General features: G+C 47.1%; 1 protein-coding gene across 1 annotated transcript in view; it reads left to right on the plus strand.

The window, feature by feature from the left end:
* LOC115139632 (rho guanine nucleotide exchange factor TIAM2) overlaps positions 1 to 16,099 on the plus strand; it is a 35,935-nt gene that overhangs the window by 7,379 nt on the left and 12,457 nt on the right. Inside the window, 10 exon segments of the mRNA XM_029677235.2 lie at positions 1,704 to 1,920; positions 2,181 to 3,512; positions 5,166 to 5,436; positions 5,439 to 5,642; positions 7,542 to 7,717; positions 8,904 to 9,128; positions 11,197 to 11,382; positions 11,646 to 11,792; positions 14,082 to 14,144; positions 15,684 to 15,851. Coding sequence (XP_029533095.2) covers positions 2,187 to 3,512; positions 5,166 to 5,436; positions 5,439 to 5,642; positions 7,542 to 7,717; positions 8,904 to 9,128; positions 11,197 to 11,382; positions 11,646 to 11,792; positions 14,082 to 14,144; positions 15,684 to 15,851 — 2,766 coding nt within the window. The 5' untranslated portion in view covers positions 1,704 to 1,920; positions 2,181 to 2,186.

The raw sequence follows: 16,099 nt of genomic DNA on the forward strand, positions 1-16,099 counted from the left end.
TACTTTTGACCAAGGCCCATGCCTTGGTGAAATGTAGTGCACTATATAGGGAATAGGGTGCCATTTGGGACGTAGTCAGTGTTTAGCAGGCCCGTGTAAGCACAGCAACAGGAAAGGGGTCAGGAGGAGGAAGAGAAAGGCAGAGACTCTTGCTGGGACAAGAGAGCGAGCAAGATAGTAAAGGGGGATTCAGAGGGAACTTGTTTCGTAGTACTGCATTTGGTGAACAAAAGGAAAGACAATGAAGTTCTTCACTGAAATAGAAATTAAAGGTTTGAACTGTTTGTTTTGAACCGCTCTGATGTCATGGACTAAATAGGATGTGACTGTGTATGTCAAGGGTAGGTGGCATTCCACGCACCCCCCCCCAAAACAAACTTCAAACAAGAGCATTCAGCCATCCACAGGAGCACATTCTCATTTTCAGCCCTGATGCCTTCCACTGCAGTATGGCTGGCCTGGAGTTCTGCACGGGTGGGGGGCTCATTGTGCTTGAAGAATGCCAGGGTCGAGAGTGACAGGGCTTCCCCAGCGAGGGAGCAGATGGCCTATCGGAGAGGCACAACAAAAGTGTCAACCACCGCCTCTACCTTTAGCCATTCACGGCTTACTTGTCTGCAGCGCAAACCGACAACTGTGTCACAAAGTGCTCTGTTCCACGGTTCCGCCCAGCCCACTGCACAGGCCCATAGTCTGGCGCCCCGGCTGAAAGGGTCTGTCTACTTTTTACACACACAGCGAGTGTGGAATACAACCTGTCACGCTGATGGCCGTTCTTCTGTCCTCCTCAACATTCTAGCTTAATGACTGGAGACAACCGGTTGCTCTTTTCTCTGCCGTCTGACTGGGTGCTTCGGCATCCAAAGTTTCTCCATCGGTGCTTCCTGTTGGGTTTAAATGAAGGGGTCAAGGGTTGTTAATGTTTTTCGGGTAAGCAGTGTGATGTATTCTCACCCTGCTTTGTGAAGCCAGGGCTCCGTCCTCCTCTCCTCTACTCCTCTTCCTTTCCACTCCTCTCCTCCCTCTTCAGTATGAATGAGCCCAGGACAGGAAAGGCGTAGTGCTGCTTTAGTTTACTGCGGAACACAGTGAACCTCGGGCCACTGTAACCTCTCTGTCTCTCAGGGAAAAAAACAACTCTGGGCAAGATGTAAACAGTCTCTGAGGCTTTATCTGTTTCAGGAAACACTGGGGTTGATGTCATTTTTCATCAGTGTCATATTGTATTTCAAAATGTCCTTAATTGTTTTACCTTAAGGATATGTTCTCTTTCATTCTTTTTGGCTTGAACTTGATCTGACTCGAGATTTCTAACTTGTGTTCGTTTTTGAAAGTTTAAATCTGACTCTATGAAGAACTCAAGAGACATTGCTTGTGGTGACTCTCCAAATAGCCTTGTCTGATGACTTCTAACCGTCTTTACAGTGGAGGATATTTTTTTTTTTAGAGAAGAGAAAATTGCTCGGAATTCCTGAGAACCAAAATAAACATGTGACAGAATGAAGTCTGCTTTTAAAAAGGTCCCTTCAGCAGCTCAGTAGCAGTATGTCATGGAAGGAGGCTGAGTGGAGTGGGGGGATGGCCAAGCCAAGGAAGAAGGGGTGTTTAGATTTGGGGTGGGGCTCTAACCACAGTAGGCTCACACACAAGGCAGACTGTGTGTGGAACTGACCGAAGCCCCTCCCTCCTCTGTTTCCCTACAGATGAGTCGGAGAGAGAGAGAGAGAGAGAGAGAGAGAGAGAGAGAGAGAGAGAGAGAGAGAGAGAGAGAGCAGCTGTGTGAGTGTGTGAGAGAGAGAGGTGCTCAGTCCTGAAGAGATCACACAACGACACAGAGCCTAGCTAGCGCTGCTGAGACGTAACTCATAGGAGTATGCAGAGTAGTATCTAAGTTTGTCCTGAGGACAGACACCACAACTGGTAAGATAACTTTACAGCTGATGTGCATACAATTGTTTTTTATGTGCTTTCATTTCATTTAACCTCGTGTGATTTCATTTTATTTTATTCAACATTGTCTTTACGTGATTTTATTTTGTTTAACCTCATGTGAGTTCATTTCCTGTCATATTTTTTTTTTACCAGGGAAGTCAGTTAACAACAAATTCCTTTTTCATTACAATGAAATACATCCTGTTTTGATTATCTCTCATTCTGATGTTTTGTCTTCTGCCCAGCAGATCAGAATGGGAAACACTGACAGCCAGTACAGCAGCTTTAACGTCCCTGGGAAATCCAAATCCTGCTCTCTAAAGTTCTACTCCGCTAAAGAGGAGGCCCTGTCCCCCCATAGCTGGTGGAGGGGCAGCGAGGGGAGCGGCCAGGGATACAGAACCAGAGGCAAAGGGGGGAGGGTCTGCCTGCCCCAGCACAAGATCACTCACAACCAGCCTTATGGCTCTTCGAAACACTATGAGCACCACATCACTAAGGAGGGCAGGGAACTGGGGGGGCCCCCGGGAGCCAAGCTGAAGCCCATCTCTCCACAGAGGTGTGGCAGAGGGGACAGTTCCCAAGTGACCAGGAAAAACGTCTGTCATACAGGTTACAGTTACCTGGAGAGTAGTGGGGAGAGTGTTAACGGTCTCGGGGCTAATGGACAGCGTACCCCCGAGAGGACTTCTCCATGTGAGCACAGGGTTCCCCTAGAGAGCCGCAGCAGCCCCAAGGTGCTTCTCCGTAAGGATGGCAGCATGTGTGTTGAGTTCACCAACACCATGCGGATGTCGCTGGAGCCCCAGGATCTGTCAGGCCACAGCCACCCTGTGGTAGCCGCCCCAGAGCCCTCTCTGACTAGGACCAGCAAGGGCAGCTCCCTGAGCTCCGAGGGCTCCTGGTACGACTCTCCCTGGGGGAACCCCACGGAGCTCAATGACAATGTGTTCACCTGTAGTCAGACCGTAGCGGGGGACAACAGCAGCGGCTACACCACCTACTCCTCCACTCGCACCGAGGAGACGGGCTGCGGCTTCAACACCTTCTCGTCCGCCCACACTGAGGACATCTCCCCGGGGTTCAACCCCAGCCTCCTCTTCCAGACTGTGGATGGTAACGGTCAATATACAAGCCGAGGGTTTAACAGCAACGGGTATAACACTTGCTCTTCGGGCCGCACTGAGGACAGTGGCATCGGGGACTCCATGATCCTTCATCCGGAGAAGAGTCCGTTTAGCCTCATGTCCCCTCCTGTGTCCCTGTCGGACCTCTACTCTAACCCCAGCGTGGCGGCTGTGTTCCCCACTGCTCAGTTCCAGGAAGTCCCCCAGCAACGGGGGTCGCTCACTTCGTTACTGACCCTGGACGCGGTCATCCAGGAGGAGAGCTCGGGGTTGTACGACCAGCGCTACTCCTCTCACAGTCGCACGCTGCCATGCAGGAGGGTTACTGCCACGGTGGCCACCGAGCCCTCCGCCATCGTGGTCGGTAACAGCAGAAAGGACAACCTGAAGAGCCGCATCAGGCGCCTCGGCGACTGGACGGGAAGTCTGAGCAGGAAGAAAAGAAGACTACAGGTGAGGAAAAAGGGGTAGAAAGAGGGGAGGGGAGGAGGGAAGGGTACACCGCGAAGGAGGGAAGACTGGGCATGTAGTGTAGACTCTTTATCATATGACGTGTCCCCAGTTGTCGAAGCGATGTGAAAAGACTGCTCGCTGAGTCTGTGTGGTGGTAATCTCATTGTTTAGGTTGTTTGGGTCAACGTAATTGGCTGATGGCCGTTGGCTCTTAAATCCAGTCTGACGATGCAGATCATTGCAGTGCCACATGAATGTCTCTCTGTCACACGTCATCCTATGGTTGATGAAACACCCTCAGACTTATATCTGACAGACTGGATCCTTGGAGATACTTTTGTAGCTTGTCCTTTAATAAACAACATCAAGCCATTGCGATAAACACTACTATGAAAGGAAAAGGCACCACAAAATAAATTATTCCAACAATAGTTACCCGCTGGAACATTTTCAGAACCTTATATAATTTTGACAGATATTATGTAAGACTATAGTTCAGTCTCCCTAAGACTTTGTGTAGAATTCTATGATATTTACATTGGAAAGATTTCAAAGATGGATGATGTCGGTTCAGAAAGGAAACCTCCCCCGCTCTTTTTGCTGCTGGAGAACATTACATTGGTATTTCATTATTTCCTAAAAGTTCAAACATGGTTACATTTCATTTCAATTGTGGTAACGCTCTCCAACTCGTTTGACGTTGGGGATTTTTTGCGAAAATAGTTCCGAGAACGTAAGGCTTAACTGAATGGACAACAAAGACAGAATGCAATATGGCATTTTTATTAAGCAGATTGGGGTAGGCCTCGTCCCCGGGAAATGCTCCTCCGAACCAGACGGGAGGTAGCTGGCATCGACTAATTCCACGGATAGAAAACAGAAGATCCCGGTTTGAATCTCACTGACGCCGCGCCAGATTTAAAACTATAAATGTGTTTGCATGATTAATACCGAAACAAATTCATTTCCATGTGTTTCTGTGTTTGGAGTTCAAAACAGTTAGCCTAAGCTAGAAGTGTTATTAAAAGTCTTATTGAGGCGTGTTCTTAGCATGTTATTTAATTACCTTCAAATAAACCTGTCATTTCTGTTCTCAGAACGTTAATAAAACCTCCCAGGAAAATGTTCAGGGAACCATAGTAATACGTTCCCGAGACTTCCCTGCAACCCAGAACAGGCAAAATGTTCACTTCCTTTCTTAGAACTTTCTATTTTACCGGACAGGAAACGTGTTGTTTTCACTCCCAGAACCAATGGGAAACCGAAACCCACAACTTCCAAGGAACCAAATGTGCTAGCTGGGTAAGCACAAGCCAAGGCCAGGTCCTAAGAATGTTTGCTCTAGATTGGTCTGTATAATATCCATGTCTTCTGTTACTCGTACCAGCAACATTCCAGGGATTGATTGTATCATATCATGTTAGAGTATCTCACAATACATCTCATATTATGTCCTAATACAAACAGAAAATCATGGCATCCTGTCCAGGAAATGGTCAATCGAGAAATACATGAGAATGTGGCTCGTCTGTGTCCCTGATATTGCCATATTGTTAGACGATCATTCAACTTTTACGGGTCTTTTTAAGGTCTAGCAAGCTATTTATTCATTCTTTCCTCTCCAACCACCCTGCTCTGTCTCTCTCTCCCTAGGAGCCTTACGGTAGTGAGACCAGTGAGGGCTTTAGCAGTGGAGTGGACCCTGGGTTAGGTAACTCTAGCTCCCAGTTAACTGGTCCACTGTGGAATCCCCTCCACACCCAGGCCTACACCCACACCCAGGGCCAACAGTGCCACAGTGACGCTCTGCGCCAGAACATCTACGAGAACTTCATGCAGGAGCTGGAGACAGGACGCAACAGTGGGCCGGAGAGGACTGAGCCCTCGGAGGAGGGAGAGGAGGAGGAGATGGGAGGAGGGGGGGAATAGGAGAGGGAGAGCAGGGGGAGAGCAGTGGCAGTGGCTCCCTGGGTTCCCTGGAGCAGCTGGACCTGCTGTTTGAGAAGGAACAGGGGGTGGTGCGCAGAGCCGGCTGGCTCTACTTCAAACCCATCCTCACCCTGCACAAGGACAGGAAGCTGGAGCTGGTGGCCCGTAGGAAGTGGAGGCAGTTCTGGGTCACACTTAAAGGTAGGGCTCCCTCCTCCTTCTACCTGCACTCGCTCGAAATAACCTGTGCTACATACAGCCAATTGGGTTTACGTCCCAAATGGCACCCTATTCCCTATATAGTGCACTTCTTTTGACCAGAACCCTAGAGCACTATAAAGGTAATAGGGTGCCATTTGGGATGCCTCTTAGGTCCCCCTTGGGAAAGAAGTCTTCTGACCATAATGGGACAACCTGGTTAAATAAAGGTTAACAGAACAGCATCTGCTACTACATGTATTTTGTTTTATATACTGTACAGTGCATTCGGAGAGTATTCAGACACCTTGACTTTTTCCACATTTTGTTACGTTACAGTTTTACGTTACAGATTTAAAAACGGGTGTTTAGACATTTTTGCAAGTTTCGTACAAATCGGAAACATCACATTAGCATAAGTATTCAGACCCTTTACTCAGTACTTTGTTGAAGCACCTTTGGCAGCAATTACAGCCTCAAGTCTTCTTGGGTATGACGCTACAAACTTGGCACACCTGTATTTGGGGAGTTTCTCCCATTCTTTTCTGCAGATCCTATCCAGCTCTGTCAGGTTGGATGGGGAGCGTCGTTGCACAGCTATTTTCAGGTCTCTCCAGAGATGTTCAATCAGGTTGAGCCACTCTAGGACATTCAGAGGCTTGTCCCGAAGCCACTCCTGCGTTGTCTTGGCCATGTGCTTAGGGTCGTTGTCCTGTTGGAAGGTGAACCTTCACACCAGTCTGAGCTCCTGAGTGCTCTGGGGCAGGTTTTTGTCAAGGATCTCTCTCTACTTTGCTCTGTTCATCTTTCCCTCAATCCTGACTACTCTCCCAGTCCCTGCCGCTGAAAAACATCCCCACAGCATGATGCTGCCACCACCATGCTTCACCATAGGTATGGTGCCAGGTTTCCTCCAGATGTGACACTTGGAACAGGCCGAAGAGTTCAATCTTGGTTTAATCAGACCAGAGAATCTTGTTTCTCATGGTCTGAGAGTCCTTTAGATGCCTTTTTGACAAACTCCAAGTGGGCTGTCATGTGCCTTTTACTGAGGAGTGACTTCCGCCTGGCCACTCTACCATAAAGGCCTGATTGGTAGAGTGCTGCAGAGAGGGTTGTCCTTCTGGAAGGTTCTTCCATCTCCACAGATGAACTCTGGAGCTCTGTCAGAGGGACCATCGGGTTCTCGGTCACCTCCCTGACCAAGGCCCTTCTCCCCCGATTGCTCAGTTTGGCTGGGCGGCCAGCTCTAGGAAATGTCTTTGTGGTTCCAAAACACTTCTATCATTTAAGAATGATTGAGGCCACTGTCTTCTTGGGGACCTTCAATGCTGCAGATATTTTTTGGTATCCTGCATCGATGCAATCCTGTCTGAGCTTTACGGACAATTCCTTCGACCCCATGACTTGGTTTTTGCTGACATGCACTGACAACTGTGGGACCTTACATAGACAGGTGTGTGCCTTTCCAAATCATGTCCGATCAATTGAATTTACCACAAGTGGACTCCAATCAAGTTGTAGAAACATCTCAAGGATGATCCATGGAAACAGGATGCACCTGAGCTCAATTTCGAGTCTCATGGCAAAGGGTCTGAATACTTATGTAAATAAGTTATTTTTGTCGTATGTTTTTTACACGTCCTAAAATGTCAAAATACCTGTTTTCCCTTTGTCATTATGGTGTAATTGTGTTTAGATTGATGAGAATGTTTTTTTTTTTTTCATTTTAGAATAATGCTGTAATGTAAAACAATTGGGAAAAAGACAAGGGGTCTGAATACTTTCCCGAATGCACTCTATGTTCTGTAGGTATTCCCCTTGACATTGGGTCATTGTCTCACAATATGGTTCTAGAGCGGTGTCTTAGCTAAAGCCTCCTCTCCTCCCTGGTGCATACAGGGTGTACCCTCCTGTTCTATGAGACCTATGGGAAAAGCAGCTGTCCCGAGCAGGAGCTGTCCCCGCGCTACGCCCTGCTGGCCGAGGACAGCATTGTCCAGGCCGTCCCCGAACACCCCAAGAAGGAGAACGTCTTCTGTCTGAGCAACGCCTACGGAGATGTCTATCTGTTCCAGGTACGTTCTACCCTAGGCTCGCTCACCAGGATTCTCAAGCTCGGAAGTACCTGTATGTGCCTGTGGAATAGACTGGGGACGAGGTTAGTTCTACACAGACCGTTGTGCCGTCAACGGAGGCACTTGTCAGGGAGGTCCTCATTCACTATTGTCGTTTGAGATCTGCAGTACGCCGTCATTTTTCATGCATTCTTTACAAATCGGACACTGCAGTGCTGTAAGCTTGTCCCTGGTTTTGTTTTGTAGGTGGATCTCTTTTTCGTTGAGCACAGTGTGAATGAGTAAGAAGGAACATTTTAGGGTTTTCTGCTGTATGCCCCTGCTCCTGCCTCATGGACCCCTTGTGATGGAGTTGTGCTTTTTCAACTCAGTCTGTTGCAATTCTTTTTTAGAAGGGTTATATATTTGAACAACTCCATATGCTATGGGACAACCACGAGTATGGACTGGGCTGAACGTCTGCTTTTTAGGATGGAATGTGCCGCTGTTCTGGTTGGTAATGACTATATTGGTGTTGGTTATGTCCTGTCTGGATGCACTGTCGGCTTTAGAGCTCCATTGTCATACGTTCTATAAAGGGGTCAAATGGGTATGGTTGGGAAAAGCATCCCTACTGGCTGGTCTGAGTAGACTAGTTGTGTATAGGTGCGCCCTAAATGGCATCCTATTCCCTATATAGTGCCCTATGGGCCCTGGTCAAAAGTTGTGTACTGTGTAGAGAATAGGGTTCCATTTGGCATGCATCCTGTGTGTCTGTTTGGCAGTAGGGTTGTTGTCCTCTTTTTCCACATTTTGAGAGGGAAAGTGTTGTCTCTCTTTAATGTTCTCCGTACTCAGTTTTACAATCGTTGAAAACACCTTCCTCCCAGAGAGTAACGTTCATTTGATTCATTCACCAAGTGTTTACTAGACACACAAATCACACTGCAGGGCTGTATCTACCCAACGCACCATGGCAACGAGGGGGAAACTGAGGGAAGTGAAACTTCTTAGCGTAGTCACGAACATGTAAACGGGCTTTTGTCTGGCACTTAAGGATCCCTGGCGTCTGGGAAAAGAGAAAGAAAGACGGGAAATGAGAGCCATGTTCTCCTGCCCTTCCCCTGGCCTGGCATTTTGTCACCTGGCCCCATGTCCCCCCGCCCAACCGTGGCACTGTGTCATCTAGCCCTGTTCCTCCCCGCAGGCTGCCAATCAAACAGACCTGGAGAACTGGGTGACGGCCATCCACTCTGCCAGCGCCTCTCTGCTGGCTAAGAGACAGGGGAAGGAAGACACGGTGCGGTTACTGAGGAGCCAGACACGCGTCCTGCTGCAGAAGGTAGACATGGACAGCAAGATGAAGAAGATGGCTGAGCTGCAGCTGTCTGTCATCAGTGACCAAAGGAACAGGAAGGCCATCGAGAGCCAGGTGAGGCACTGAGATGGTCTAGTGGCTGTGTGTGTGTGTTTGTGTTTAACTATCCTTGTGGGCACCAAAAGTCCTCACAAGGATAGTAAAATGAGGAAAATTCAGACAAATATATTTTAGGCTTAGGGGTTAGGTTTATTGTTACAATTAGGGCTCGCGTTAGAATTAAGGTTATGGTTAGGTTAAAGGGTTAAGGTTAGGGTTAGATTTAGGGTTAGGGGTTAGGGAAAATAGGATTTTGGATGGGAATCAATTATTTGGTCACCACAAGTATAGCAATATAAATTTGATTTTGATTTGTGTGTGTGTGTGTGTGTGTGTGTGTGTGTGTGTGTGTGTGTGTGTGTGTGTGTGTGTGTGTGTGTGTGTGTGTGTGTGTGTGTGTGTGTGTGTGTGTGTGTGTGTGTGTGTGTGAGGGCCAGACTACTGCATTTGGAAAAAATGTACAGTTTTATAATGCTTTTCTACACATTTGTCATGAGGCTATGAGGAAAATGTTGCAGTTTTAAAGCTAATTTCCTGCTATTCTACACTTTTTGCCATGGGTCAGAGAGAAAATGTGCTGTTTCATAGCTATTGTTCACATTTTGCCATGGGTCAGAAAGAAAAATGTGCAGTTTTATAGCTATTGTTCACATTTTGCCATGAAACTGAGAGAAAGTTGTGCAGTTATAAAGCTAATTTCCTACAATTCTACACATTTTGCTATCATATGGGGGTCCACAACTCCCTGACCACCATGGGGCCCACAACTCCCCCTCAAAAAATTGGTTGGGGGCCCCCTAGAGGTCGGCGGCCTTGTGCATGTGCCCTTCGTGCTAGTTGGGTAAAATGGCCGTGGTCTTAAGATCAAGGGCCATCCTAAGACTGAGCCAGTCAAACAAGCAGTTAGTTCAATTGGCCTATTAGGTCATTAGTGTCTCAGCTCCAATGCAAACCAGACCATTCTATTCCTGTAGAACCATACATAATTTAACACCTGCATGACATCTTCTTGTTTCTGTCCATAGTCTGCTAGTTACAACCTCCATGTAATGGCAAAAATCATTACGATATAACAACCTTCCTTGTGGTTGTGGAACATATTGACATGAGCGTATATGTGTTGGCAGCAGCATTTGTTGAAACTGGAGTTTTAATCTTTCCGACCCAAGTTCCCTGCCACCATGACATTTTATTCCAGATGTTCTCAGTCTAATAGACTAGTACCATCAACACATTCTATCCACTCCTCATAGAAGTCTGTTGTAATGGGAAACCCAGATGAGGGGGATATTTTATAGCGTAACAAACCAAATGCCGATGTGTTTACAGACAGCAGTGTTTCCCGGTAGCAGCATTAGGGGTAGTTAGGTGTCCTTTCTTCTTAATGGCAGGACAGGAGGAGGGGGGTGGGTCATCATGCCCAGTTTGTGAGGTAATCAGATGAGAGGGGGGGGGGGGGGGGTCAAATCCCCAGAGCCTCTACTGAGCTCTACAGCAGCTGGTCTCATCTCATCTCCAGGCCCACCGGCTACTTTGATGTCTGACGGTCGGTCTCTCTGAAAGTGATACTAGCTCTCTCTGCCATTTGAAGTGAACCTCTTAAACCTCTCTAGATTGAAATCCTCATCTCACAAACAACGACACCGTTATAACACATTCACCCTCTGTGAAGGAGAACGAGAATGGGGGATTGAGAGAAGAGAGGGAGAATGAGAGCGAGAGAGAGAGATGAGGGTGATTAGATGTGATTATGTCACTCCAATTAGACATGTGGCTCGTTCTGTAGTTGGAGACGCCCTTCTGAATGAGAGGGTGGGGGGCCATTCTGTCACCCTCACATACAGGTGCTCTCGTATGGTCACATCACCAAAAATGTGTGAATGAAGGCGTTAACGTGGCAAACTGTGTCAAACTTGGCCAAACTCTACATGGCTCTGGCTGTGACTGTGAGTCTGTTCCTGCCCCGCCTGATCTCTCTTTGTCAATGAGAGGGTGGAGAGGCCATTCTGTCACCTTGAAGGGGACTGTAACCCTATGTACTGTGGTGTAACCCTGGGTGCCTGTCCTGTCTGTTCCTCCCCAGATCCAGCAGTGGGAGCAGAACCTGGAGAAGTTCCACATGGATCTGTTCCGGATGCGCTGCTACCTGGCCAGCCTGCAGGGCGGTGAGCTCCCTAACCCCAAGAGTCTCCTGGCCGTGGCAGGACGCCCCTCTAAGACCGCTCTGGGACGCCTGGGGATCTTCTCTGTCTCCTCCTTTCATGCCCTGGTGAGACCTGATCTCCCTAAGGCTTTACATCCATATCCACCCTCAGCTTGGGACATTGGATTTCACACATTCTCTGGAACAGTTCCATTGATAACACCTTTATTTATCCCCTTAGGTGCAATTAAGCAATGTTATTGAATGCCATCTATGTTTACTATGATCAGAAAACATCAGCGTCCTCTCTGGTCAGATTTGTAATACAGAGTCTTGGGCTCTTTAGAGTCTCTAACCACAGAAGGGATGTCTTCAATGTCTGTTCTCAGATCTGCACCCGTGACGAGGCGACCCTGCGGAGACGTTGCCGATCTTTTTCCAGAGGGGCTCGGAGTAAGAGAGGCCTCTTCTCCTCCCTCAAGGGCCTGGACAGCTTGACCAAACGCAGCAAGGAGAAGAGGGAGTCCGTGTCCCAGGTACTGTATAACCTCCCTAGAGCCTCCTTACATCCTTCCTACAACCTTCCCACAACCGCCCTACAACTGCCCTACAAACTCCCTATAACAACCGCCCTACATCCTTCCTACAACCTTCCCACAACCGCCCTACAACTGCCCTACAAACTCCCTATAACAACCGCCCTACAACCTTTCTACAACCTCCATACAACCACCCTCCATACAACCACCCCCCTTAATTAGGTGAACTGCACCATCAACTGGGAAAAGATCTGTGCAGGTTCTCCCGTTTGCCTTTAGCCTGTTCTCCTTTTAAACAATCCTTTACAAGGGACCTCTTGGCTCCCAACCCAATGGCACGTTTCTGGAGCCCTTCTGTTTTAAACGGAGAGCATGTTTGATAAATCCATCAGAGAAAAAGAAGCGGGTTGGTTCCTGGAATGCTTTTTAAGCACTGTCTGACTCCTCACGAGCCGGGACCCATAAATTAAGCAGACGGAGGGAGTTGAACTTACTACATTTTCCAGCGGGAGGGAGTCAGGGGGTTGCTCGTCGCGAAACTATCCTTCCTGTACGTCGTTTGGGAACATTCCAAATAGAGGTGATGAGTGAGGCAGATGATTTGTTTTCCCCGGTCAGGGGCAGAGCTAGCAATCTGCACAAATTCTCATCAGTCATTGAAGTCAAGTCAGTCTCTCTAACAGTCCCAGCCCCTAGTCCCAGTTCTGTACCATCCACTGGCCCTGTCTTAGTCCCTACCCCAACCCCTGTCCCAGAGCTAGCCCCAGACCCAACCCCTATGCCAGCCCAAGCCCCACCCGCCCTGGCTCTGGCCCTGTCTCTGTTGATAAACAGTTGATAAACAGCACTCAGAGAGCAGTCTATTTTGGGATGTTGATAGGATCATTTATCCCTAGGACTTCAGCGAAGGACAAACCACACTGGGCCCCTCTGCTCTCCCGTCATTGTTTAGTTCTGTCCAGTGTGACATTGCATTAGGCAGACTGGCTGTATTGTATAATGGGATGGATAATAAGATAGACATGGTCAACACATGCTCTGTGTTGACATTCTGAAAGATACATCGCACAGTCGTAGTCACAGGCATGCCTGGCGTCTGTGTACTCACGTGGCATATCCATATGCTTAACGGCATACGTTGGTAACGCCCAGTGGTGTCTGGGTAATAACCGGATCCACCGCTGTAACACCACACATACACCATGCTTATACATATTATGTCTCATGTGAACCACCGCTGTCTAATACAATACACACATATACGATGACGGTCCATAGATCTCTGTACACAGGTCAAATGTTGTGCCCAAATACTTACATGATTCCCTCCTTACTCACGGGGCGGACAGGGAGAGATTTCCGAGCAGTGAAGTTCTTTGTTATGAGCCTGAGTCAGAGAAAGTCTAATCTCCCTATAGAGAGGCCAGCTAGACCACTCAATGGAACCGAGATGGAACAGACATTACTGGAAGCCACATGTGGTTAATTGTTGCAAGCTGCAGCATGCCAGCAGCGACAAGCAGATGGTCTGTGTAAACCACCCCGCTGTCCACTAAACGTCCTACAGCCCCACATTTACTGAAGGGACTCTACTCTTACCCCCTTCTCCGCCAGCCCAGCAATGTATTTTTATTGTAGGGTGATTGGGGGGGGGTTGTCACTTTAAGAGCCCTGTTACTGCTTCCAGAGAGCTGTGATGTCAAGGTGAGGAGTCAGTCAGTCAGTCAATCAGTGAGTGTTAGTCAACCCCCTCTTCTGGAAACAGAATAGGTAAAGATGAAAAATGACTCAAATCATGCAACTATGCAGCACTCAAGCATTTTGTGTGCATTCTGAGTTGGTTGTTGTTAAGTTCCAGTAAGCTGTTGGCATTTGTTGACATAGGCATGACCCCTTGTCTCTGTGGTGGTCCTGCCTGCCACTGGTGGTGGGCTGAGGGCGGTGGTATTGGTAGCGGTATCTCTGCTGAGGGCAGACTGGTATCTGGGTGGAGAGGAGACAGTCTCCATCCCCGCCAGCCTGATGAGAGCCGTTCCATCTGCCTCACTGCCAGACCTGTAATTTCAGCATCACCAAACCCCTTATTTCTTCCCATGGATCCTCCAAGTCTTATTTCGACCTCAATCTGGATCCGAATAGTATCAAAGCCTTTGGTTTTAGATAGATAGTTTTTAATTAAATGTATTACGTTGTAAATATAGACTGAGTTAGTTCTTTTTAGTGTGCATTTTTCTCCTGAGTCACTGAGTAGGCTTAATGTGCATGTGCTTTTTTTCCATGTTCCAGGTTTTTGAAGGACAAAGTATTGGAGTGCCTGCTGGGCATATCCCCAACCACTGCAGCTCAGAGGTACAGTAAGCACTTTAACAGGATTTTTCCCCCAACATGTTACCTCATAATTTCCTGCAACCAGTGGAAATATGGCTAATTTATCATAATTCACCAGGTAACTGCATTAAAATATTCTATTCAATAATAACTTTAAGTTGTCATTGATACATTTGTCAGCAGGGTTGGGTAGTAACCGATTACATGTAATCTGATTACAAAAAAAATACCTTTAGTCAGTTGTTACCAGTGAAAATATTGTAATCAGATTACAGATACTTTTGAAAAACTAGATGATTACTTCTTGGATTACTTTTAAATTCAGAAAGGATGATTGCGAGAGACAAAAATACATTGTGACACCTTTCTGTTTTCTCAATGACATTCAACTCCGCATTGAAAAAAGGCACAAGTTTCAGTTTGTTCCACCTGAGCGAGTCTGACTACAAGTCAGAGACCAGTATGGCACACCAAATGCGTTTGTGGGATCCTTTAAGTGCTCTTCTAATGTTTCTTAAGGGGAAAGTAATCCAAAATGAACTGAAAGTAATTAGGTAATGTTACTGAGTTTTGGTAATCTAAAAAGTTACGTTACTGATTACAATTTGACAGGTAACTAGTAACTGTAACAAATTATATTTAGAAAGTAACCTACCCAACCCTGTTTGTCAGGCCTCGTCAAACTTTTCCTCTTTGTTGATGAAAGTCTCCTAAAATTGCCCCTAAATTTGCACTAGAACCAGGTGCTAGGGCGGGATGCATCCAAAATGGCACCCTATTCCCTATAGCGTGCACTACTTTTGAGGGCCCATAGTGACCAGAGCACTATATAGGGAATATATAGGGAATAGGGTGCCATTCGGTACGTAATCGAGGAGTATTGTAGTCGATCAATCTCAGCCTCAGACTAATCCTTTTATAGGGGAGAATGAGGGTGGGGGGATGGAGGTGGGGGTATTTCTATTCACACAGGGTCGGGGCTAGCACAGCTGTCTCAACAGCATGCTGATCTGATGACACTGCTCCATGCAAACAGGCAGGCGTGAGGCGGCTGAGTTCGAGGGTCCGGGGGCTGGGGAGGGTTAGGCCGACGGAGGGTCTTTATTCTCCCAGAATTCTATTGTCAACCGATGTTAATCCCTCTGTACGGCCAGTGAATGGGGACACCTATCAGTGAATGGGGACACCTATCCGTGAATGGGAGACACCACCCGACCTCTCCTTTCACAGACCTGTTGCTATGTACTTTCACTGTCTTTTGACTTCAGTTCAATAGTACGTCAGCTGAGATTGGGGGTTTTGTGGTGTTTTAATTAAACATCTTTGACTGATAGATTTTGAACAGATGTAATGAAAGTTGTCGTTTTTTGTCATAGTGTATAAACATTTGCATCATTGGGGGCAGACGTCCCAGAAAACACAACTTTTCACAAACATTGCCGAGAGAGATGTTAAATTCTTGACATAATTATTTAGTAACCTGTTTAATATAAGAACGTATTATCAGTTAAGAAACCGGAATAAATTATTAATAAATTATTCTCCATCTTTGTCTAACAGAGATTGGACGCTCTTGCCAAAATGCAGTTGATAGCACCACCTGAAGGCAACCCTTGGTACAGCAGTTTGGAAACTCCCGTTTGTGTGAATATGCCTGACAGCCAAAGCATTACTCTGCACATCAAACCCGATTTCCTCGTATCGGACTTGCAATCTTTGGCCTGTAAGGTAAGCATACTGCATCTATCGCCTAATTATTCATACATTTCAACACTCTCCTAACTCATAACTCCCATGTCAGCATTTTGCCGTGAATTCTCCAGTGACTGATATGGTTGTTAAAGGCAAAGAGGAAATGATAGGAGGAGATTGCTGTAGGGGTGGTACAGAACAGATACTAGTTTAATTGCTCTTGATACCTCAATAATTCATGCTTTCCCTCCGTAGAAAGTTCTCTCACGGCATCCTTTTAGCTG

Source organism: Oncorhynchus nerka, linkage group LG13 (genome assembly GCF_034236695.1).
Source record: "Oncorhynchus nerka isolate Pitt River linkage group LG13, Oner_Uvic_2.0, whole genome shotgun sequence".
NCBI classification, from domain to species: domain Eukaryota; kingdom Metazoa; phylum Chordata; class Actinopteri; order Salmoniformes; family Salmonidae; genus Oncorhynchus; species Oncorhynchus nerka.